Source organism: Centropristis striata, chromosome 6 (assembly GCF_030273125.1).
Source record: "Centropristis striata isolate RG_2023a ecotype Rhode Island chromosome 6, C.striata_1.0, whole genome shotgun sequence".
NCBI lineage: Eukaryota > Metazoa > Chordata > Actinopteri > Perciformes > Serranidae > Centropristis > Centropristis striata.
Window position 1 is genome coordinate 9,469,081 of NC_081522.1, and position 27,015 is coordinate 9,496,095.

The 27,015-nt window shown below is 39.9% G+C and overlaps 1 protein-coding gene across 1 annotated transcript; it reads left to right on the forward strand.

Annotated features, from left to right (window-relative positions):
* Positions 1-447: 447 nt before the first annotated feature.
* Positions 448-26,682, forward strand: LOC131973684 (LHFPL tetraspan subfamily member 3 protein-like). Its single transcript, XM_059335738.1, has 4 exons — positions 448-1,631; positions 21,669-21,905; positions 24,445-24,473; positions 25,268-26,682. Exons 1-3 carry the CDS (start codon positions 1,205-1,207, stop codon positions 24,459-24,461), a joined length of 681 nt encoding a protein of 226 aa, XP_059191721.1. The 5' UTR covers positions 448-1,204; the 3' UTR covers positions 24,462-24,473; positions 25,268-26,682.
* The last annotated feature ends 333 nt before the right edge of the window (positions 26,683-27,015 follow it).

Sequence of the window (27,015 nt, forward strand, 5' to 3'; positions counted from 1 at the left end):
GCTTAGAGAAGAAGACAAAGATTGTGCATGCAGTGTAACGATTTCTGCAAGATGCTGCATATTCTTTTTCACTACACCAACAATAATTGGTGTCCGTAAAGGCTGGGCATTTATATGTGGGTGGCACGAATAAACAGAAACCACTATTACTAGAGGTGGAAAAGGTGGTAGAAAAAGCATTATTTGCTTCATTGGGTTTATTGCTATTTTACTTGTGCAAATAAACAAGCATTGACTGCGTATACTAAGTGCATGCAGCGTGTGCTTTTTCAGGCCACCATGTGTTTCATGAAGAGTTACATAACCTCCTGGCAGCAGAGCAGCGCGCTTCATGAAGCCTGAGCTGCGTCTTTAACACGGCAGGTAACACTGACACAGGGACGACTGGACACAGATTTAGGCGGACATTGTTACCATGTAAAAAAAAAAAAAAATCTAACGCGCTCTGATTTGACCGCCCCTTTTTTTATTCTGCATGTTAAATATATTTCGTCAGCTGTTGACGCAGCGTTGCCCAGAAGGTGTGTTTGCACGGACACATCACATCACAGGCTGCCTCTGCGTCTGCACCGTCTGTGCCCCTCCCTCTCTGACTCCCAGCATCACTGGCAGCCCGGTGATGCTGTCATAAACCGGAGAATAAATTCCCGTTTAACGATCCTGAAGCGGGGCCGTCGTATTCTGTGAATGGTTATTATGCTCGGCTGCGTTAATTTGTAAGTACAGGGCCTATATTGTGTTATTGGATGTCAGAGGCATAATACAACTCGGTTGTTATTGGCTGCAGCTGTTTATATTCGGGCTTGTGAGGATTCGTGCGCATCTTATATTGTGTATCCGCGGTCGGCGTGAATAATACATTTCACCCGGAGGTTTTTCGTGGTTTTCCAAGGGCATCAGTGAGCGACACGGTGCGGCAGCGATGTGCAGGTCTGACGGATGGACGGAAGGAGCCTGATTCTGCTGCTGTGATCGTTTGACTCTTCAGAGTTATCGCTAATATTCGGGGTTCAAGCTCTCTCTCGGTTCACCGCCTGGCTTTAAGATGCGACGTCATGAGTTGATCGCGCCTGACAGATGTTGCTGTGTTGCAGTTGCACGGGCATAGATTCTCCGCCGATTCTGTAAATGCGATAAATGCTAAAGTCCTCGCTTTGTGCTCGGACAGAACGCAACGTTCATCTAGTCTTCGGGATTTCGTAAAATGATACCAGGATCTGCCGCATCAATGCTACCATCTGCAGAAGCTGCGAAATTGTACCAGACTAATTACGTCCGCAACTCCCGTGTCATCGGACTTCTATGGGCCATCTTCACTATCCTGTTCGGCATCGTTAACGTGACCATCTTCTCGCAGCCCTATTGGATCGGGGATGGCGTGGATACGCCGCAGGCCGGCTACTTCGGCCTTTTTCACTACTGCGTCGGAGACGGGATCTCCAGAGACTTGGCCTGCCAGGGCAGCTTCACCGAGTTCGCCCAGATCCCCTCCACCGCGTTCAAGGCCGCCTCCTTCTTCATCGGGATGTCCATGATGCTGGTTGTCACCTGCATCGGCTGCTTCAGTCTCTTCTTCCTGCTCAGCACCTCCACCGTGTACAAGATCTGCGGCTGGATGCAGGCAGCATCGGGTAAGTGTGGCTCCTACAATGGGGGTGCAGCGGTGGAAGGGACCTTGAAAGGGGCTTAGAGGATAGTTTATTATCACTGTGGTCACAAAATGTATGGAGGGCGTGTGCTGTTATGACAACACTCTTATCTGCCCAGCTACAGGCTTTTATTTTCTAAATGATCGGTCCTGGTGACAAATTGAGTGTCTAAGGGGCCTCATTTCTTTCTGTTTAAGTTCCTTGGCATGACATGTTTTACGAAACCCTTGAACTGGGGTTGATTGTAATTTGATTGATGAGTTGATTAGATAAATTAATTGTCGGTGCCAGCAGCCAAAGTGAAGATAAGCAGACAGCGTCCAGGATCTCCCCTGGAGCTGTCAGCCCACACTGCTGAACACACAGTGCTGTCCGTGGTGCTGAAGTGTTGCTCAGGAGAGGATGGACATTACTATTGTATGAGCTACAGGAGTAATCACATATGAACAGCTCCTCAGCTTATTCTACTGTATTCAAAATATACAAATGCATGTTAGTCTTAACAAAGTATGCAAGTTGATATGACTATCATTGACCCAATACATGACCTTATAATCAGATCAGGTATAAAGTGACCAATCCACATAAAATACACTTATCCAATCATGATAGATCTTTTTTTTTCATTGACCCTGCAATCCCTGGTCTCATGTCGGCTGATATAAAAATGGTCCCACACAGTGAGGTATAGATCAGGAAACCTCAGTATCCTATCACAATGGTACTGGATCAGTATTTGGTATTGGCAGATACCTTGAAGTTATCAGTCTCATGAACAGGAGAGAAAAAGTTGGATAGGTGCATTTCTTGTTCCAATTGAGTGTAGTGGTCTAGTTGTGTAAATTAGGAACATATAGTGTGCTTTAAACCTGCTTTATATAATAGTATAGAGCCATTGGCTGTTACTGCAGTTCATCATCATTTGTTTTTGTTTTCCATCATACCATATTTCCTAATATATCATCACCAGATAGGGTGCACATGTATGCAGTTTTCTCTAAAAACAAACATCCCTTTCATTATTGGTCAGAAATGATGGTGCAGTGTGACTGGATAACATAATGCAGAATTATGGCCATGTGATCACATGAAATTTTGGTTACAGCGAAACAGTCTATGCAACAAGTCTATGTGGATTAAACAGTGAATAATTTTTCATTGCATTAACACAAAACGCATTCATTGACCACATTTTCCAAAATCAATAACCTCTTTCCACATTCATAATCCACCACCTGCAAAACACTATATGTGCAGAAATATAACACATAAATATATTGAAATATAAAGAAAATATTCACTGAACATTTACAATAGATAACAATAATCATTTCAAACACAGCTGATGGCCATTTCAGCTAAAAAAAAAAAAAAAGGTGTTGTTTTTTATTTTCTTCTTTTTTTGTAATTATTATTGTCACCCTAGAATTTTAGAAATGTATTTTCTTTGTTTTCAATCTTTTAATTTCCCCAACTACTATATTCAAAAATCTAAATTAAAAAAAAGAAAGAATAAAAATAACATTGAAGCAAATTGCTGCATTTCAGATTAATCTGTGTGACATATACTTTTGAATATGTGTTGTTATTCTATAATCAAATATGGTAAATATGTGTAAAAATGAATTCAAACTTCAAAATAAAAGGTTATTATTTATGTTATTCTCCCTGTTGTTAGTGTTTTTTGAGGTTAGTTTGTTATAGGTAACAATGTATGTTCTGAATGGCAACTGTTGCCACTGTTGTGGTCAAACAAACTTATTTTGCGACATACATGACATGTTTTGATGCTTTGAGTGAGTTTTGGACATGACAGTAACTGTTTTACCAAGATGCATGTTGCTAATGCAGAGTGAATTTTTAAAAAGCGCCTTCAGTACTGACCAATGCTGGTTAACAATTTTTTTTTTTAAAACCTACTGATAAAGCATGATAATGCTGGAGTTACAGCACCTAAGAGACATAGTTCAATACAGCCAAATAAATTATGAACTGTTCTTCTGTGTGACCTGCCGTCTGTCCTCAGCTCACAGGTGGTTGTGTGTATGTGTGTGTGGTAGAGTCCGGGGTGTTTAGATGTTGTAGAGGTCAGTGGATCAGCTGCTGGCAGCATTTTGTCACTGTAGCTGTGAGCTAATGTCATCCAGTGTGAGCGGAGGCCTCCTTCATCTGAAAGGAGTCCGAGCGTTGCCAAACATCAGTCTGCTCAGCTGAACCCAGCGGTTTTCCAAGCAGTTGGCTTCCCGTTTCGCAGCAAACACAAACGAGGGGGGATTATTTGGAACAGCTCCATGCTCAGTGTGTTATGTTGGGCTGAATTAATGCAATAAGCCTGTTTAATGAGGAGACCGTCGGGCTTTGTGCTTCTGTAGCTAAGAGATGAAAGAGAAAGCCAAGAGGAGAGACCCTGACCACGGCAAGCTGGCACAGGGACGCCTAATGAGCAAGCCCGGCTGCTTAGCACTGTCAAACTTCATTACGCTTAGCTGAAGGTTAAACTCACGCTGCCTTCACTTACTAGCCCCGTGGAGGACAGGTGGCCCACTGACATCTGTAATGGGACCCTTACTGTCAGCTGATGTTTTGATGGGGAGGTACAAATCATCAATATGATCGTGATAAATGGCGGGCCAGAATGTGTGCGTGCAAGAGGAAAACAAAACTAGAGAGAGAAACAGTTTCTTCACCGCTCCCTTTTTTTTATTTATCCACTATTTTTCTCTTTTTTTGGCAACATAAATGAACATCACATCTCATGCCAATAACGGCATATACCAACACCATGCCTCATTGAGTAAAAGGGCGTTTCACATACACTAACTCAATATCAAGGTCATACTCAGGGTGTTGGCCACATATATGTAATTTAAGTGATATAGTCGCAGCAGCTTTCACACATCTCCCTGGGCTGAGGTCAGAAGGTTCCTTATAAACACTTAACACCGAGCTCCTCTCCACTGAATCAGCCAGTGAAGGCACGCACACAATCTCCAGCCATCTCCAGGAAGAGAGTTTTCTGAAGCCTAGTTAAAAAAGAAAAAAAAAAGGCTGAATGTTTGATGAGAAAGCAAACCACCAGGACACTTCAGAACTCTCAAAATGTCGACCACAGCCAAACAAAGTTGAGTGCAAAAAAAAGCTCCCGCGTCCATCCTGCCCTAGATGGACTCGCATCCTTCTTTTCCCTCACCAGGGCTATTTCTGTCTGTGCATCTGCTCGAGTCCATGGCATGCAGATGTAAGCGCGTTTTTTTCCTTGTTTTTCGCTGAGCCGAGCACAGCAAGATGCACCAGCTCTTTCACCTTATCTCTTTCTGTTACCTCCACACAATTTCACCCTTCTGTGCATCTCAACTTGTTTCACCTGCTCATTCTGACCTCACCATGTCTCCAATTCCACTCTCTTTTCATACCTTTTATTTTCTCAAACTCCCCTCTCCTCTTTAACCTTCTTTTCTCTCTATAACCTTGTTCCAGTGAGTACAGTATGTGCTGTCCATTTCTCTCACCATCTTCTCTCGCCTTGTAACTGCAGTTCTTCAGGGGTCTGCACGCCAATTAACTAAGAAGACTGTGAGGTCAATGATAATTACTTTCGCCGTTTTATACCGAGCTCTGTCTACGTACCCAGTTATGTTGGCTGCCAGCCCGTTCCTATATTTCATAAGATTTTGTTTCTTCTCAAAAACATATGAGTCATACCTGTGAATAAGCAAGATGTAGGCTTTGTAAAGTCAGCAGAACAAATGTGCAGACTACAAGATACAGGTTCTCAAAAGGACATATATTGAGAGGTCAGAAGTCTATTTTTCACTTTTGTTGTTTTGGTCTGTTCTGTTAGTGTGGGCTCGGTTGTGTGGGTGTTGTTTTGTCCTGAAATAATAGGTTTGCTTTAGAATTCATAGGGGATAAAAGTGACAAAATTGTATTTGGAAACATCCTCCGCTTCTGTGTTGATGTCTTTGGAAGTAAATACTTTTGGGCTGACTTTCAGATTGTGCACAAGCCTGTGTTTTCTGCAGCACTATTATGGTTTCTTCTGATGGTTGTTTGGTCCAAAACTGACCAAACAGCCTGTTGTGTTACATGACATACATTTCGTTGTTAATTTAAAAAATATTAATTAGTTTGGTCAGTAGTAAAAATTTATTTTTAAAAAACCCTTCAAATTACTTACCAACCAAAGATCTGGAACATGCTTCAACAAAACTTTAAGTTGACCTTGTTAATAGAGCTGAGACAATTGCAGGGTTTAGATGACTGCCATCTTTTTTTTTCAATAGTATTAACATGTATGAATGTTTTATCGCTACTTTAATTTAGATGTGTCTCCATTTATTGTGTGTACCTATGCACCATTGTAAATGAGGATCCTCCCTTAATTGGTTCAGGTCAACTTTTAAATCAAATGAAATGGGGAAAATATAAATTGAGAAAATGGAACCAGAAAATATTTGGTATTTTTGCTTAAAAAATACATAATCAAATATCAGAATAGTCAAAACATTATTCTCTGCAAATCAACTAATTGAGGGAGTAATTGTTAAAGATCAAAACCAAATTAGAACATGCAACTTCGTAAGATCAATAACCACTGGTCCCACCTTAATACTGACCTTGGACTAATCTTATGAACTGAGTTAACATGCTGCTGTAACTCAACATACATTTAAACTGCATGTATTGAGTAAGAAAAGCACATGTGGCTGTCCAAATCTTTGCAATAATGAAAAGCTACAATTCCATTATATATCATTTTCATTGTATGTATATAAAATAAATGCATGAATATAAACATATGTCAGTGTGTTTACCAGTATGCTGTTACTGCAGATAGGTCCTTGAGTTAAAATGTATTTTCTGATAAGGATGCAAAATCCACCATGAACACATAAAACCTAAACCTGCATGTCTGTAGGTGGTGAGAAAGGACAATGGGGAGATAAAGGGGAGACATAGATGACAATACAGAGAAAAAAGGATGGAGAGATAACATATGAGAGAGGTCTGAAGACAAACTGACAAAAGCAGACAAAAAACAAATCAGATATCAGCACTCAGAGAAGACGTAGTGATCCTCTGGGTCACGTATCGTTATCTGTGTGTATACGGGGCCGGCTCTCACTCCCGTGGTCCATTAGCTCGATTGAGAGGCTTGTTCTGAAAGGAGAGCCTGGTTGAATGCAGAGGTGGAATGTGGTGGAGCTCGCCATGAGAGCAGTCGTCACAGAGCTGCACTCATCACTGCACCTGTGTGCTCCAGCTCTCCACAGTTAATGCTACACGTGAGCACTTCTGTCTGGATACCTATCAGGCCTTTGAAAGCAGATCAGTGCTTGAATGAGGAAAATGCTGATTTTGTTACTTTTTCCTGTACTTCCTGTGTTTCTACGTGTACGATGCATGCTTCACATAGTAGCATCATTCAATTTATTCAGGAGACATTGGAGCTCTGCATGCCAACATATGACCATCCACGCGCGAGGCTTCGTTAACTTTTTCGCCCATGTGCATCTTTATTGAATTAAAACTTCCTCTAGCTGCCAATCCCAAACAACAGTATGTTTATATGCAAAAATTTGCATATAAATTAAACAGATTTCTATTAAAATGCACAAAAGAGTAGACTTTAATTTGATGAAGTTCTGTGAAGCTTTTGTCCGTAATTGCCTTGATCACAAAGCAGTGAAGAAACGAAATGTTTGCCCCCAAAAAGTAACTATATTAGCTTTTTCATTTCCAACAGATTTCTGTAGCTTTTTTGGAGTTCATCCTTGAATGACCCTCTGCATTTGAACTGCATTGAGTTAACTCACTTGAACTCAATGCGTCACATCATAGCCGTACCTCAACTGTGTTTACCCTTAAGATTTAAGTTCACATTGAACTGCTCCTTCACCACAAGTGAATTATTACTTATGCATAGTTCAGTTCACTTCAATTCGGTTTGACTTTGTAAAGTACTTTGAAAGAAAAAGCAGTGAAGGGAGGTTCTTATATAGTGCAGATGTGCTTGCCAGTACATCTTCATTATTTTGTACTTAAAGCTGAATGAATATTCATAATATTCCTAACTTTAGAAAGCAACTTAATGGGAATAATGTTTAGTGGATGGATAATGGGAGACAGCAACTGATCAATAGTTTCCATTTTCAGTAAATGCAAAAATAATGGTAGGATTTAAGTCTTTGTGGCCTACAAAGTCCCAGATTAAACCCCTGATCTGATGAATAAATATATCCTTCAGTCTGTCAAATTAACTGTGCACCTCCTCTCTCTGCAATCTCTGTATTTGTCCAATGTTATGATTGTGCAGTAGACTAACCTGAAACCTTCACAGATGCACTGGAACATGCAAACTACAGTCTGTGACAGAAGGTTAGTCTTACCTCGGACCTTTTTGTTATTTTACAGCAGTGTGTGACAGTTTGGGGGCCGCCGGTTCCCATCATCCTGCTAGAATCACTCTGATGCATCCAGTCAGTCGTGCTGCTGCAGCTTCGTATAGAGCAAAGAGTAATGTTTCTCTGCAGCACATCAAGTCAGATACCCAGTGGGGCACATTTGTGTAACGCCAGATAGTGAAAAAACAAGGGAGAGTGCTGTCTGCTGTTATAACAGTCCGGTGCATCAGTGCTTTTAACTATGAAAAACCTTGAATACTGAAAAAGAAAAGCTGTTTCAGTGCCTCTTTGTGGCTATGAGAGAATGGGAAACAAGGCTCATATTGATGTAAGTGACATAACAAACGAGACCTGAGAGATTTTGAAGCATAGAATTATGAATCCTTTGCAGAGTTGCTCTCAAATCCTAAATAGGCTTTAGAAATCTTTGGCTGAAATCCACACTGGTTGTCTGGGGCACACGACAGTGGCAGTCAGGTGGTAAACAGAAGTGATAACAACGGGTTTCGGGATGATTGCACAGCCGATGTGTTTTCTCACTAGGTCTGAAGCTGAATGTGCTGACCCACAACCTTTTTTTTCAATCAAATCAACAGGATGCACACTAATCCACACATGGCACTTTTATAGCCAGCAGCTAAACATCCAAAGGTGAGACAGGGATGATTTCAAGAGTACAAACTCATTGCTGTGACTCGCCTTGGCTCTTTTTCTGTCTTGACAGGAAACCTTATTAAACCACCTCTGCATTAGCAGCCTTCCGCTCCCATGTTTTTGTAATTAGACGCCCATATAGCGAGCTGAAACATCTAATTAATAGCCAGCGGGAGACATCAACCGTGCAGCTCACAGTCCTGCTGATGGTGGACAGCAGGAGGAGAGGACGGATGATAGATCTACACACACCATCATACATATTGCAAACATTAATTTACATGCATGCACTGTACATGTGTTACTTTCCAGTAATTACAGCTGGGGTATAGCTCAGGTCTTTTGAGCACAGCAAGAAATTCACGGGGACGGCCACGTGCTGCTGTTCAGCATATTTGTTGATTTAATGCTTATTTGTGAATGCAGAACAGTGGGTTTAATTTAAGAACCCTGAGATCATGTTTTTTGGACATCAAACCAAACAAATCAATGCTGATTAATTAGCCTGCTTTGTGAGTTTGGGTGTAGCGCTGTGGAATACAAACTCTAAATGCCAGCCAAGTCATCAGTGTCGTGACTCCCCTGTGTTTTGTGTCCCTGGAGCCCTGCAGGATGTGGACTATAGATTTGAGTTAATCCCTATGATCTCAGAAGTGGCCTGGCTCAGGCCAGAGCTCAGGCTGGGGAGGCTGCTGATTTATTCCACAGGGGGAGGGATGGGGGTGGGACAGCAAGGACACTGTGACCCATGGAAAAAAACTTTTCATGCTGCAGCAACGGAAACGCACATGTTCGCGTATGACGCGCGTCTGCATGCAGGTGGGAAGTAACTAAGTACATTTACTCAAGTACTGCAGTGTTTCAGTGTTTCCATTTCATGCTAATTTATACGTTTACTGCACTATATACCTATATATTTAGTCCTACATTTATTTAACAGCTAAAGTTAGGTACTTTCTCAGATTACAATTTTACATACAAAACTTATGATCACTTTAAAAAACATGACACATCTTTAATAATTAACCATCTTGACTGGCTATTGCTTACATATGAATACATAAATAATAATTATCCAAATATATAATAATATGTAGTTGACAGGGGAGATTATGCATTATGAGTACTAGCTTTTGTTACTTTAGGTACATTTTGTTGCTAATATTTTAACACTACAACCCTGATTACAAAAAAGTTTGGATGCTGCCTAACAACATAAATAAAAACAGAATCTATCAAATAAGTATATATGCACTTGTTTTGCAGTTTGAGCATTAGATATCGTGTCTTAGTGCTGTATTCTATTAAATGTAAGTCGCAAAGTATATTTGCATTCTGTTTTTATTATGTTTTCCACAGCGTCCTTTTTGGTATTTTTTGAAATTGGGATTGTGCTACTAAATAATACTATACTTAAATAAGTAAATATTTATAATGGAGCATTTTTCTGGGGGGATGTTCCTCCTTTTACTTAAATATTTTGAATAGCATCACTGCATATGCAACAGCTGCAGTAGTTTGTGCCTGAGTCAGTCGAGCCCTGAAGCACTCTTGTAAATTGGTGGCTGGAGGGAGCATTTATAAAACCTTGTATTTTTCATTTCAATTAATGTTTTATTTTGCCATTTTCACTAAAAAAAAATTAACTACAGCATCATTGGTTGGTGCTCTGCTGCAGCCCCTCAGTCCATCCCGGGGGGAATACTCTGAATGTAAAGCGCTGCCTGAGCCATGGCTGTTTGCCTCCATCGTCCCCGGTCCAGTGGCCAAGTCAGTATTTTTATAGAATTCAAAGGTCTCTTTTGATCCTCATTGCCCTTGCCAATCTTTATCCTCTGTGGAGGTACAAGCTGCATCTGGACCTGTTACATAAGCCCTCCACCCGAGCCTGCTCACTGCGGTTTACGCTGCACTCCTCCCTGGATTCCTCTCCCCCTCCCTCCACCCTCCTCCTCTGCATCCCCATCTCTGCTTTAACCTGAAGTGCCACATTTATTGAAAAGGCACATGTCTCACTCTTGTGTCAGCCTTGTATCACTTGAGTGTCGCCACCTGATCATTTCAGAGCAGACACTGTGTCGCCCCTACTGCATGTCCTGCTTCACATTCGCAGCCTGTTCTCCTTTCTAACACCCACTTCAATCAATGTGTAATAATGATGCGCCGTCTCACCGGATGGTGTGTGTGGACATTAAGAGTCGAAACACACACTGTCTGAATATACACCGTTGGGTCAAAGTAGGCAGGATGCAAAGAAAAGCCTTTAAAGATGACAAGTCACTGATCATAACTAACTCCAATGAGACAATGAGAGAGACAGAGGTGGAGTTGATTATTATAGGCTATAATTATTATTGTATGGATAGATATGCTTTGGCAACAATGCAGTGCATGCTGTCATACCAATAAAGCCACATACATTTAAACTGAATTCAGTCAGTCAGTCAGTCAGTCAGTCAGTCAGTCAACTAGCATATATGGCTAAATGAACCAACCAAGCCCCAGGGACATAGTGATGAAACCATGTAATTACAACTTCCAGGTCCGTCACCTGATGATGCAATTGGGCCAAAAAAAAAAAAATTATCCCATAAACTTACATTGTGAGAGCGATGTCTGTAAATTCAGAGTAATATAGCGACTAGGAGGCAGAGTTAAAGGAAATACTTGCTCAACATACCCATAGATGTAGAATATCTGGGTAATTTTATTAAAGGAAGTCAAACTTTTTTGGTGTTTCAGCTTTTGGTCTTTCAACAACTTTCATAGGAATTAATGGGGCCCTGCCTTCAACACTGTATCCGGATCTAATCATACAACCATTGAACTAACTAACAAAACTAATGTTAGCTTGCTAATAACATCAGCTCTGTTAGCTTAATCTTAATCTTTATCTTAATATTCCTTACTTTTTCTGAACTGCATGAGCACAACTAACTTAAGCCCTGTGGCAAACACGTTTATGATGCTTTTGTTCAGTAAGATAATCTTCACAAATAAACACAATTTTTATGCTTTTTGAAGCATAAATCCAATCAGCAGAAGTTTTAGAACTCATTCCTACAACACTCGCTAAGACATTTGTTAGTTTAGTTTAATTTAACCTTTAAATTACTAATTTGAAAACCTTCACCCTCTTTGACAGATAGGTCTCTATTTTCAGCCTCTTTTTGACTTATTCTGACACTGTAAAGCAGTCTTGTTGAGTTTATTCCCTGTTATAAAAGTCAGAGCACTTCCACAGCCTGCAGATACGCTAGGATTATTTGAGGCATTGCAAGATGGTTTAAAAGTTTTTTCTGAGACTGGACCTGGGACAGAACAAAAAGGATTTGATGAAATAAGCCATTTCATTGCTCCTTTTGAACCTTTGAATTGAACTGATAGGTATTATGTGCCCGTTACAAAGAGAAACTGCTGGAGATGTTGACAGAGCGAGATAGAGAGGATGCCTGGAAGCTCCTTGTTCCCCTCCAGCAACCATCGAGTTTTGCCAGCAACTGAAGCAGAAATAGATTTGGACTGCAGACAGCTCATCTCAAGAAGCATGTTCCTCATCTTTCAGGGGAGATAGTTGGAGTCAGTTTAAAAACTTTTTCTTGCTCCACTTTTCGTTGTATCCTTGACACTTTGGAAATATTTTTTTTGAGAACTGTCTTAAATCTTTGTCCAGCCAGCTGTCTAAACAAATTTTCTTCTCCGGTCTATTCTGTGTGAAACTATGAAACTAACTTCTATATATTCCTGATTACTTTTTCTCATATAATTACAGAAAGTGACACTTACACACAAGAGGAAACTTTGACAAAACACAGGCACACCCGGTTCCATCAATCATGCGCATATTCATTAGATGCAGACATTATTAGGTCAGTTCACTGTTCAACATAAATATGAGCTTCATTGAATGGACTACTCTTTATGCACAACACTGATCCCACACCATCTTTCTTTGTTGTCTTTCAGCCCCATAAAACCGGGCTACAGGGAGACAAAAGTGGCGTCACATTTTCTCGCTCTGTTTGGTCCCACTATATAGATCATACACACTTAATTGCCCCATTAATCTGGATGCAATTATGGCATATCATTGTCAAAGTCTGAGGCCATCTTCCTTTGGTACTCATTGACTTTGCAGCCAGAGAGAAGTCTTGATTGTTCAGCGTGAAGAGGTGGGTGTTGATGCTGCCTACACTTCATTAGAGTCTGGACTGGCCACGGAAAAGATTACATTAATTAGTATCATTCCATACTCTCTTTATTCGATGAGCTCACAGAAGTAGCTCTGTATGTAAAGCAGAAACCTTTTTTTTTATAGAGGTATGAAAATTATATGAAAAAGACCAATTACAGACCAGGACAAATCCACAATTATGGCAAGCTCCATAATATATAGCCTGCAAATGCAAACACAAGAATAACTGGAGACTATAGAGCTTGAAGCATGTTGAGGATCAAACCAGAATGACAGTCCCTTGGTAGCAGAGCTAGATGAAACAAGCAGACTTTCACAGGCTCAAACTATGAAATAAAATCCTTTTGGATTGTGGCAATAATCATATTCAATCCCAGAAGATACAGAGCATCACTTCTAACGTGACAATAATGCACAAATTGGCAAGTGTGTGTGTGTGTGTGTGTGTGTGTGTGTGTGTGTGTGTGTGTTTGGCTGAATGAGAAGCAAATAAAAAAGCTCTTTCTCCAACTAAGGTTTAGTGCTATAAAAAGTGCAGTCCATTTAATGTTTACTACCGTTTATTCTGGGAAATGCACCACCTCACTAACCTGCAAGAGGAAAAGCTCCAACACTACCACCAAAAAATCTAAAACACAGGAAAGGAAATCTCTCTTAAATTGATTGATAGGTCAGTTAATTCACAGAGCACCTATTAACTAACAGGAGAAAAATTAAACTATAACTGTAGTTTAATTTTATGTGTGTAAATATGCCTGCACAATAGTAAAGAAAATACCAGAAATAGAGAGAATAAAGAATAGTTACAAATATTACACACATCCTGCAGCTAACCAGTATAAGAAATAAACTTGGAAAAATTAAGAAAAAATATGTCAATTGCTGACCATTTAAATAAAGAAATAATAAAATAAATCTCTATTTGACAAAATTTTAAGCCTGATTTTCAGAATTCTATATTTTTGTACATCACAAAAATATAATACAATACAACAAATATTGGCAATGTCTTACTATTGGCTGACCGATATATTGGTCTGGCTCTACTGACTTCCAGTAAAGCCAGTTTCAACTCATGTAAGTATGCAAGTCAACTTAGAAAGGCTGAATAATAAGTCTGCTTTTTTGCCTCCAATAGAATGATGCTATATTGCAGTTGTAAGTACACTTGTTCATTCACACGGTTGCATTGACAAACTCCAACAGCTTGTACACAGTCAGTGGTAAAAAAAAAAAAAAAGTCTTCAGAAATGTAAAATATACACAAATATACATACAGGACAACATACTTTAGGCCATTTCTCCTGCTCCCACCTCTCCCACAGTGAGATGTTGAGGCCTAGGCTGCTTGTCTCCTGTTTAAGTACTGTGAGTCATCCAAGCACCCAGCTACACTGTCACATGCTGCCTCTGCACCGGCAGGAGTCTTACTCTGCCTGGAGCTTAATGCTGTGAACATTGACGCAGACAACAAGCACCAGGGATGAACCATGTCTTTTTGAATGGCAGGTCACATTACTAAATAAAGAGGAACAATCGCAAGCTGTTATTTTGTTCTGGCTGGATGAGAAGAATGTTTGCATCTCATAAAAGATACATAAAAGGCTGCACAAGGAGCCCTTTGAACTGAACTTGTAAGACTTTGCCCTCATTCAGGTCACTACTTTACCTGCGGGAGTGTAACATTAGCTTTCACATTAAAGCAAACTTACCTATGCATATTCATGGGAAGCCCCAGTGGGATAAACACTCAAAGCTTTTCCCACAGCGCCTGTGCCCATTTTCTTTTTTTGAGCTGACTTTTAGTTTTTACCTTAAATGCCACTTTGCCAGCCGAGGGCTTATTCGCCAGAGAGGCTGACAGTTCAGTAAACACACTCTTTTTTTATTCACCAGCATCAAGATGTGTCACGATGAGAAGTGACAAATGATGCTCAGCACTTAAGCCGATGTGTGTATTTTACACAAAGAGCGGCATGTTTACTGGTATACATATCTATGCGTGTGCATGTGTGTGTGTGTGATGAGACTGGATCCATATGCGGGGTGAGATAGAGCAGATCGGTATGTGTGTGTGCATAATTCAGTTTGTCACAGCTAGAGAGGAGAAAATGGCATCCACAAAGGGCCGTGGGAGTTAAAAAATGTGAATCCTCTTACATGGCTGCTTAAATGTACTGCAGATGTGGAAGTGATGGAAAGAAGTGTGTATTTTCATCTGCCACCCAGTGCAATCAATGACATGCTGAAACACTGGAAACACACTCAGACATGCAGCTGCATTGACAGTGTGATAGTAAAACATGAGCCAGATGCCATAGCGGTAGATTAAACCCTTTTCCAATGCAGTATACATTATATGTGATTTATTTTCCTTTGTCTGCAAAGAAGATACAGAAATCCAATCAATCTCGTGCTTTGGAGGTCACATCAGACTTCCAGTCACCTACACTACTTGCAAATGACTAAGAGATTATAGAAATGGGATTCTTTCAGTATCGAGTGGATTTAGTTGTCTCTTTGAGAAAAAGAGCCAATGTGCTTCTGTCAAATCTACTGCCATCATAGCGCTCTGTACCATCTGCCGGGCTGCCCTCAGACTCTCCTGTGGAGCTGTTTGCACCTAATCTGCCCTACCTACAGTCTCTTACATAAGCTGCTGTTAGCCAACAAGCATTTCTCAGTCCAGGTTTCCACTCACATGGCCCCTGTGTTCCCAGGGAGAGAAAGACACAGAGAAAGGTGTGTGAAAAAGACAAAAAAGGAGTAAACACTGAGAATAGCTCCACCGAGGGGCTCCGGCATATGGCAGCCAGTACTCATGACGTTAACGTGGTGCTGGGTACTTGCTGGCGGCCACACGCAGGGCTGAAGCATGGCACCCTACATGGGCTCTGTCTCACACCACCTCCTCTCCTCTCTCCATCTCTCCATCTCTGCCTCGCCCTGCCTCATAATCCGTCTCTCCTCTCTCTGCGCCTGTCTGCCGCTCCTCTCCAGAGAGAGCAGGAAAGGGAAGGGCAAAGCTGAAAGGGTAGGATAATGCCGTCAGTTAATATCTCATCTCCGCTCCGACTGACAGCTGCATTCTGTCAGGTGTGCTGCTATTTCTGTTGCCAGGATTTGGAGCATGCCATTTATTACTGCAGCATAAAGTTCTGTACAGTGTGAGTGGGTGAAGCCAGCAGATGCCAACGGATAATGAGATAATGTTTTTTTGGAACACTTTACTTTAAGCCCCTATTTGTGATTCCTTAGCAGTATATAAACTTGAAATAATGGTTTTTAACACATTATGTTGCAGCTGTAAACGGCGATAAGGTCATTTTTAAGTGTTTATCAAAATAAATTATTTATTAGCCATGATAAATTCTCCTATGAAGACATTGTTTTAATATTTAGTCAGTTATCTGTTGTAGTTGTAGTTGCTGGAAAATGCATCAATAAATATACATATTTCTGCTTGGTGTCTGTTGTAAGCCATTCATAAAGTGTAAATGTACCTTTCATAAATGCTAAGATAAGGAGACTTAATGCAAAGGGTCTTTTTTTAATAATAGGCATTACAGTCCATTCTCACTCCCAACTCGTCAGATACAGACACTTTGTCACAGCAACACACAAAGCACCCTGTAGAGTCTGTTTGAGGCGCATCAGGCTTTCCATTAACTTCAATGTAAACCTAACCATGGCAATAGAATACACTTTGAGTTACAGATGTGATATAAAGAGCATAAAGGTCCGTTCAGTATGGATAATTTTAAGTTAGTGTTAATTGGAGTCAACTTGCATAACTGTGTCCAGTAGTTAATTGTGGAAGCAGTTGTGTTTAAGCCCAACCTTGATCTTTTATACTCACCTTAGTTAAGTTACCGGTTTCCGAAGTTTATTTTGAAAAACCATTATGCATGTCACGAGTGGAAAAGGACACACCAACCCTGATAAATCCAAAACGGACGGTCAGTGTCATACTCTGAGGGTCGTGACAAAGACTCTCACAACTATTTTCAGTACTTATTGATTGAGAAGTTGTTAAGTTTGCTGACGTCTGGAGGTCAGTAGAGAAATAATTGGTGCTTTATACCCAGGTGCATACCAGTCAAGGCCAGGTGAGGTTTCAAACAAAACCAGGCGATGTCTCTCCCATGCCACGGAAATGACTGGAGATAACTTATCTGTTGCTAAGCCCAGTGATGTATAGCTGGGTGTATCCTGCATTATGCTTTAAAACTGTTTTTAATACTGAATTTCTCTGTTTGGGGGAGATCCCTTCCATAACTATTACTCTAACGCTTTGACGCCAAGATCCTCATTTTTGGGAGGGATTTTTCACCTAAACTTATTAATCCATTGGTTAATTATTTTTGGTTTTTTTTACATTTTGGTCTATAAAATGTCAGAAAAAAACTTATATTAATAAAAAAGAAAATCTATAAATCCTTATATGGGTAAAGAAGTGAATGTGAATACTAACTTATTAATACTAATAAAAAAATCTGTTGATCTAATTACTTACTAATGATTTCTAATGGGCACAAAGCCACTTGCACTCTTACACAAATGCTGCCAAAGTCAGGGGAATATGTGAATCTGTCATATTTTCCTATAATTAATATAAAGTAACTGTGTGACGTGATTTACCTTCACTTTCCCTCAGCCTGCATCATGTACTTTCTTTCATACCAGAATGATTTATACCCTTGACTTACAAGCTAATGAGGCATCTGTTACTTACTCCGTTATAATGACCCTCTCCTTATTTTACAGCTGTTTTTGAAATGCCATGCTGCTTTGCCCATAATATTATATTAAAGGGTTTTTATTCCCTCTGTTAGTGTGAAACCCCTGCTGTAAGGTGCTACAGTTTTTTATTTTTTTATTAAGCTCCGCATTATGTAAGTGGATGCTGGAGCGGGTCTGCTGGATTGTGTTGTGTGGTTATGAATTAGTTGACTCCAGGCTCTACTGTTACAGTGTATAAAGGGGAAATGTGCTCCTCCTGTTTGGGGGAACAGGAGTGGCATATGTGGCACCCTCTGTTGGTATAATCCTGGCCAGTGCATCCCTCAGAGATTTTCATCTAGTGAAACAGGTATCGGAGCAGATATTTTACAGCGTTCATGACTGTGACAGATATTTTACCACTCTTGTATCTCTTGTTCTCTTTTGGTCTCCGTCCCCTGATGCTATCAGCATTTGTCGGTGTACACTTCCTCTATTCGTCTTGTTCCTGCACCCTCAGTCTCTTCCTCTCTTACCTGCTCCAGAGCTCTGCTTGCCTCCTCTCTCTCCTCCTGAGCCTGGATGCAATATTCATGATGGCAATGAATTGAGCCAAAGGCATGCAGGAGAAACCCAGAAGGATCTGGAAAAGCTTTTGTTACCTTTGTAGTAAATGCATCATGAGGGAGAGAGAAAATAAATATGTACTGACTCAGAGAATATCAAATGTTATTTGGTCTTTCATGGCACTCCCTGTGTTAAGTGAAAGCTGTTATATAAACCCCCATGATATGCATGGCATTTATGCAGCAAGGAGCGGCACAGTTAGTACGATCTCATTCTTACGAAATTGAAAGAGAGTTATTTTTGTCTCTGCACCACTATTCATGATCGGCCATTTACCCCCACTGGAGGACACTTGCCCTTAGGTCACTTGATAACATGACAGCTGAGTGATGAGTTCAGCTTTTGAGCGCAGTCTCAGGATGGACAGCTCCCTTTAACTCAGTCAGTTCTAGTATCATTTTGCATTTGAAATAAGCTATTTCATGGTTTTAATTTCAAATGTTATCATTATTGATTTACCAAAATTAATGATATTCTATTTGTCTTTTGCTTTCTGCAGCATCAATGAGTAAAAGCCCTTTTACCCAACCAAGTTTTAAGGTCGTCACTCACTGCTGTGCAATGTAAATTTGATTTGATTTGATGATCAACAAAAAAAACACATACACCCAACAAAAAACATGTTAAAGTGGGAACACTTATTTTCAGCAGGGCCCTAAAACATTTCTAAAAAACAGTTCTAATCAATATTCTTGTCAAACAATATATCAGATCAAAGTATGAAAGGGGTTGCTCATAGTGATGAACCTACATAGAACTGTTTTAATGTGTTAAATTTCATTGGTTTCTTTCACTCTCACAGCATAATTTTTGGCCACAAAAGACAGCTGTTTACAAAGAGAAAGCTCTAAAAAACAACTTTACATGACCTGCTCAGTGAGTGACTATCTGGTGGAGTATTGAGCAGCTAAAGAGTCAGATATTTCTCCCAGGAGTTGGTAGAGATCAAAAACGGAGCAAATAGAGAGTGAATTGGACTTACCAGGTGGACAGAAACATGACTCCAAATGAATCAAGTTACTCTGTAACTGCTGAATGCGTAAATAAGCAACTGCATTCTAAAGTAGAGGTGTACAGAGACGCCATTATCTCTATGTAAGTTTATCTGTTCAACCAACACAATTATCCATCTCTCTATCTGTGCTCGGATAAAGACCAGGAAATGGGTGCGGTTCATGCAGGAAGTCACACTAAATCGAGCAAATGTTGTATTTTCTAAACTAATACTCAGAGCAAAAGCAATTTTTGTGCTTTCAAAGCATCCTATTCCATACAATTAACTCTGATAGAGATTTCCAAATGCTCATTCTGTGGTTTTCATAAGTTTAAGAAACTTTATTTGTGCTTTCCCAAGTAATGCATTTGGATACATCCCAAATAATTAGTCTGCCATATCAATGTATGTTTTTGCTGCCCCAAAGTGTCCAAAAAAACTCTTCAGATGTTCATGTAACATTAAATTGACCAAACGAGGCAACTTTGCCTCATTTCTTCTGCACTGGCTGCATCACACAGCCTCTCGGAGTTATCTGCAGTTGAGTGCAGCTATTTTTAAAGTGTTAACTATTTGTCAGACATCTTGTTGTGCTGAACAAATTCAGACACTGAAGAAAACACAAAGAATGGCTTTGTTATGTGCTGGAGCTAGAGATATTCTGGTTCGCCCTGAGCCACTTTGCAGCACAAATTAAGAGGTTGGTTCAACAACACTGACACATTTGTGTGAAAGTGTGATGCTATAGTGTGTAAAGCGCTCGGGTGGGCTGAGTGACAAGGGTTCTGGCAAAGCCCCATCACAACCTGTCAAGGCCAAGTTAAGTCTTTGAGTTAAGGGGTTCTGTCTCTTCATTCAGTTGAGGCAGCAAAATCGAGTCTGATAAAAAAAAAAAAAAACAGCATTTCAGTACAACCCCAATGTGACTGCTACAGTATATAACATTACACATAGCTCATAAGCAATGCACAGGAATATTTCCTACGCCAAATGTTTGAAATAGAAGCATTCACTGCAGTACTCCTCCATCTGTCCATCCAAGCCTGAGTAAGTACCTAAGTCCTTGCTCTTTGAACCTCTGTGTGCATATCAATTTGTTATGACAGTGGGAGCCATGGGGGGGTAGGAGGTAGGCAGGAGAGGAGTTGAGAGGATGCTCTGCTCCGTTAGGTATGCAGTTTGTCTGCAGCATACATTCCTCTGTAATTTTACTTGCTTTCCTCTCACTGAAACATCTCTCGACTCCCTCTGATGTCTTTCGGCACTATTTAAGACTGCAGCACTACTATAACAAACTGCAGTGTGTGAGTGCTTTAATGCGTATGTGTGGGCAGCTTGTGTATTCATATAAGAGAAGAGCATTTTGATGACTTTGGGGTGTAAGAGTTTGCAGAGAGAAATAAGGGCAGATACATAAGTCATATGCATGTCTATTTAAAAGGTGTAGAAAATAAAAGTTGCGTGCATGTCCTTGAAAATGTAGATGACATGGGTAGCAAACTAGAATAATGTACAAATGCTTGAACCCTAGAGTACAAACACACAGCAGTCAGGGAGCAAACATGGCAAGGAAGTGTTTTGTGGATAAAGAAGTGGGGAGTGTATGTTTTATTATTAATGTGCAACACACTCTGGATAATTGTGCAGTCAGCTTCTTTTCCAGGTCTTCTGCTGTTCTGCTGCAATATCACCTCAAAGGAGAACCTAATCCAAATTGAAGATGAGAGAGATTTTGCCCCTTGGGCAAAAACTGAGAATGAAGAGTGCTTAGTTAAAAATCTAAAGAGGGAGAGAAAAGGCTGCAAGACTGTGCAAGGGCTTTCATTTGAGCTATTCTGCCGCAGCATCACCTCAGAGAAGAGTCTCTTTCAAACCGAGGATGAGAGAGACCTAAATTGAAGATGAGAGAGATTCTACCCTTTAGGCAAAAACAGAGAATGAGGAGCAGCGAGTTAATATTACCACTATTTAAAATCCATGAAGTTGTGTAATAAGAATAAGTAAACTACTTGATTGTGAGGAAATCCCAGGCAGTTTTTCAGGCCACTTCATATCATCAGAGCTGATTCTACACTCTAATAATCTCTGGCTGCTACAGTGTCAGGCTATGACTGTTGCTGAGGTTGTTTACTGCAGTTTTTACCGACTTCCACTTGCACTTACTGTGTCTAGACACTTATTTCCCGCCTAAAGGAGGTAACGAAAATCAATGTGATAATTGCAGTAAGAAGTGATGCAAAACCGCTGCAGAGGGGAATATTTCAGTGGAGCACTTGAAATGATAGTCTTTATTTCTCATTTCTGCAGAAAACCTTATTATCCCTTTCCTCATTAATGATGCCAAACCTCCCCCCTCACATTTGTTTTGCGTATTCACTTTCCCTTCCAATAATGTCCTTCTCCCCCTCTTTAACTCTCTCTAGGTGTGTGTCTGGTGCTGGGTTGTATGATCTATCCTGATGGTTGGGACAGCGACGAGGTCCGGCGGATGTGCGGAGAGCAGACGGACAAATACAGCCTGGGGGCCTGCTCAGTGCGTTGGGCCTACATCTTGGCCATTATGGGTATCCTGGACGCTCTTATCCTCTCTTTCCTGGCCTTTGTCCTGGGGAACCGACAGGATGGGCTCATGACAGAAGAGCTGCTGGCTGAGAGCAAGGGTGAGAATGTACCATCTAATCTGATAAAATGTGATATTTTATTAATCTGCTTTGGGAAATTCACTCTTAGTGACCGTGTTGGAAGTCAGAGCTGGGTTCAGAGCACTCCAGGAGCATGTTGGGATTTAGTGTCTTCAAAAGGACTGCTACCTGACAGTGTGGGAACTTAAAATTATTCATTGTAGGTGTAGGACAGCTTTTTAAATCATTAGGTTACCTTTCTCACCAAATTTATATTTCGTTCTTCAAGTTAATTAAGTGTAAATAAGTAATAAATCCACAGTTATCACATAGACTGTAAACTTATCTAACTGGGAACAGATTCCCCTGAATATCTAACTATTTTAAATTGTGTACTCTTGCACTTGTACATGGTTTTAAATCAGTGGAATTCTTATTTTTTGGCCAAGTGAAACGAGACAAATTGCTCTAAAAGTGCACTCTCAATGCAATCCTTGCCATAGTGGGCTGGCAAAAGCATACACTTAAAGAAAATGAGAGTACTCTAATAGCTTATAGTTGCTTTTTAGGAATAGTCTCTACATTTATCACAACCCACGACTTCCCACCGGACTGAAAATAGAAATGATGCACTCATTAAGGTAGTGATAAAACATGCACCAGTCTGGCAAACTTTATTATGAGCCGAGTTCTGCACATTTTTATTTATGATGACTGAAAGCTTTTGTTGCAGCCTCTATAAAAACAACAACTAAATAAATTTAGGAAGGTGAATTTGAACATAGCCAACAGGACTGCATGTCGCACATAAGTCAGCTTTTAAAAACAAGTTTAATATATTAAAAACAAAAAAAGAGAAGCAGACATCCATAAGCAGCCATTTGCCTTTATTTCAAGCCCTTCAATCAATTTAAATCCTTTTTGTCTATAAAACCTAAAAGACATTAAAAAAATGCTTTCTGTTCTCGACTCATTCTGATGTTCTGAAAAGGAACTAAGTGATTTAAGTGATTCTGAACAAATTTAGCAAAGTTTCTTTTCACATTTTTATGCCCCATAAAATTACCAGTGGGAGTGAACTCTGTTACCATGACCCTTAACCGTGAAACACACTGCCTCTGTGATGTTATAGCCTTCATTGTTTTAGTTCTAATCATTGGCTTTTACATTATTTTTATTTCTGGTGTTTTTACTTTATTCTTTTTATTTTCAACATTTTATTGTTGTAAATGTTAGTTGGGGGGGCTTTAATTTTTGTTTATTTATTTTTATTTATTAATTTAATTTATCTTATTTCGTGTGTTATTTCAGTTTTGCAATGTGAAGCACTTTGAGCTGCATGTTTGTATAAAAGGGGCTAAACAAAAAGAGCTGGAGTCGATTTTATACAGATCAGATCGGCGCTCTGACCTTTTAAACATTATTTTATATACAGGATTTAACCAGATGCTATCCCAAGTAAAACACAGATTCCAAAAAAAACGTGGGACACTGTGTAAAATGCAAGTAAAAACCGAGTGCAGTCTTTGTACATTTTTCAATTGAATATATATATATATATATATCCTGCGTGCGAAAGGGTTTTAACATCCGTAAATAACATTTTAAATATTATCTAATCTTGCATGTCACATATCTGCTTTGCAATGATCCAAAAACAGAAGCAATATCTGACAGACTCCATACCACTTACTTATTGTAAGTTGCTTTGGACAAAAGCGTCTGCTAAATGACATGTAATGTAAAAAAATGTAATACCACCATCAGGCTTCATTTTCCCTACAAACACCTACCATACACTCCGGAGATGTGATGATTTAGTCATGATAATGCCCAGGTCTATACACTGCTGTCCATGCATTAGTAATGTGTGCATTACAATCACAGGTCTACACTGTGAGGTACTGTGAAAACGCCTGGGTCCAGGTATGTCCTCCAGAGGGAAAGGGGATTATTTTGTCCATATGCTGTAGTTTGAAATGGAATCAAGCAGGCACGGGCTCCCAAGAACCCATTAAACTAATGTGCAGAGAAAGAATTACAATGAAGGAGAGAAAAGGGGAAAAGATAATATTTTAAGGACGAAGAAAGCTCTTGGAATGTCTCTGAGAGAGAAGTAAACATGTAACGTCATCATGGTGCATGCAGCTGGGAATATAAGAAACTCTCAGAGGAGATGTGTGTATTTTCTATTTTCTCATCTCAAGCCACGTTGACCTTCAAATGACTAATATATGAGAAATAGACAAGAGAAAAGAGAAAAAGACAATGAAGAGGAGAGAGCATGAGTGGGATTATAAATAGCTATATCAATAAACAGCCTCACAGTTGCACTGCTATACCATCCCTTAGTTTAGGGCTCTGGAGAATCTACAGTTTCTGAATAATTCATTACAGCTCAGTATTCTTTTACCAATCAGCTCATCCCTGGTGCCATCTACTGGTGCTTGTGTGCAATACAACTCATCACTGTGAGGGATGCATGGATTTGGCAGTGCGTGAACATGGCAGTCTAATAATAGCATGACCTTGAGAGCCTTTTTGTTTTATATTTTACTCTGTGTTTGTGTTTGTGCAGAGGGAGGCAACGCCTAACCAACTCTTTAGGTAAGTGAGGCCAAATCGTAATCAACATTTTGAAATATGCATGATGATCAATCAGAGCATGACATTATGTAAGCCCTTATGCACAATGTAATCCTTCTTTAATGTCTGATAGCCGTGAAATGTAATTTGTCTCCCAGCGTGCAGTGCAACAGTGCATATTAATTTTACAATTTACACTATTCACTTTGCCTCCTTTAGCCTGCAGTGGAAGCTCTGATCCTTTAGTAAAAGCAGCAATACCACAATGTGAAATACTCCATTATAAACAATTTCAAGCATTAAAAATCATACCTTCATGTTATACAGCAGAATGGTAAATGTAAATGTAAATGTGCCTAGTATCAGCAAAATTTACTCAAAAGTCCTCAATCTGCAGAAAAATGGCCCTTGTGACCGTTGTATAGTTACATAAACTGTTAATGCTGATGCAACAATGCACAAGTCAAAATTAAGATTAAACAATTAATCAGAATTATATCAAAATTGCAATATGGACAAGTGTAATATCCAAATCACACGAAGTGCTTGCAACATACAAAATGCAAAATATGTGTGAAAATACCATTCTGCACTGCAGGAATGCCCCCTACAAATCATATTCTACTGACTTAAGAAAAGAATCTTGTTCGTTACAGAAATATATATATATATATTTCCCTATTAAACTGTTTAAGTAGCATGACATGGAAATACTCAGATAAAGAACAAGTAAAGAACAAGTACATTACTTCCATACTTTCCACCACTGCCTTTAACACTAACAAACACACCGCCTCTTTCTTTCTTTCTTTCAGGTTCCTGAATTTCCATGTGTCTGTTTTCATGAAGTACCAGTCAACCCTCAACATCAGCTTCGAGGAGGGGAGCCATCCAGGTCTGTGACGGAGGAGAATACTATGGAACCAGCCAGCCTGCCTTTCACATTTACCTGCCAAAACCCTCCCAGTGTATCCCGCCCTCAAAGTCCATCCATTTTGCTTGCAGTCCCTACATCATCCCCAGCACTTAGATGGAGCCCAATGCACTTCTACCCCAGTGTGTCTACAGACCTAACCCTTGCACAGCATTGCATAGACCATGGCAGGGGCAGAGACTGTTAGGAGATTATGGACTACCCACTACCTACCTGAGAAGGCACAGGGTTGACATTGTACACCTGCAGTACGAGCACACACACACACACACACACACACAAACACGCACACACAGACAACTGCACGCCAACTCACTCACATGCACAAACACAACTCAGCGCACATGCAGTACACACAAACAAAACATCAAAAAACTCTGTAATTACAGTATTAAACTATGTTAACACTTAGTCGTGTGTACCACCGTCAGAATGTGTGTCATGTTTTATTTGTGAAAAGAAGAAACCGCTCCTTTTCAGATAATATCGGGTTGATGTAACTCTATTGTGTTTCATATGTGAAGTTTGACAATTAATGAAAGTTTTAGTTTCATTTTGGCCCATACACCCCTTTGTTCCTTATCATTTACTAGAAAAATATATTTAAGATATTTTATAAGAATACTATCATCCAAAAGAGAAAAAAACTTGTATTGATTAAAAAGTATGTACAGTGGTTATTAAAAATGTTCTAGGAATTTTAACTAAATCCATTCAATGCCCTGCTAGCTAACTTTGCACAGCATCAGTTTGAGAAGAAATCTAATATTTTATAGTCTGTGGTATCTACACTGTGATGGGGGCTATTAGGACTGTGTGCTGCAGGACTTGTAGCTGCTGTGCGAGTGTGAGTCTGTATGTGTGTAAGGAGGTCCGTGGGTGTGTGAGAGTGAGTGTTGGTGTGAATGTGTTGTGTGCAATAGTTGGGCTAGAGAACCAATACGCCAGCCTCACACACAATTGTCCTGTTGTGTAACTAAATCTGTCTGTCTCCGTCTCTCTCTTTACGTTTTTCTCTCTTTGACCCCCCCTTTCTCGCTTTGTTTTGTTGGGACATACAGGGTAACATGATGGAGTTACAGTATTATGTATAGCGACTGGTGTGCCTGAGGAGTGAACTCTGGTGGTAATGGATCAGTGAGGCTTGTCCCAGTGTCACCTGTGGATATGTTCCTGTGTAAATAGATAATCTATAGATACCAAACAGTTAGCAAATATGGAGGAGGTCAACTTAGAGTAATTAAAGAGATTCCTTTAAGAATATATGAACACTTAATAAAGGTTTTCACTGTAAAATGCTGTTGTGATGCTTTGTTCATTATTAAAAAAGTACATTTTTGCCAATAAAGGGGTACGTCACCAAATTATTTTACATGAAGATCAGACTACTGGTTATGTTTGGTACGATTCATCCCTTGAAAACAGTTACACATCTCCTATGCGGCTCTGGAAATCACAGACTACAAATTTATAGCAGCAACCCTGCACTGCCAACTCTGGATGTCATGTTTAAAAGACATGGACACAGTCAGGGAAGGTTTAATGAAAGACTGCATCAATTTGCATTATGGGAAATGTAGGATCTAATGTTTTTTAGAGTTTGAGTACTAAAGGTCAGATTATCTGAGC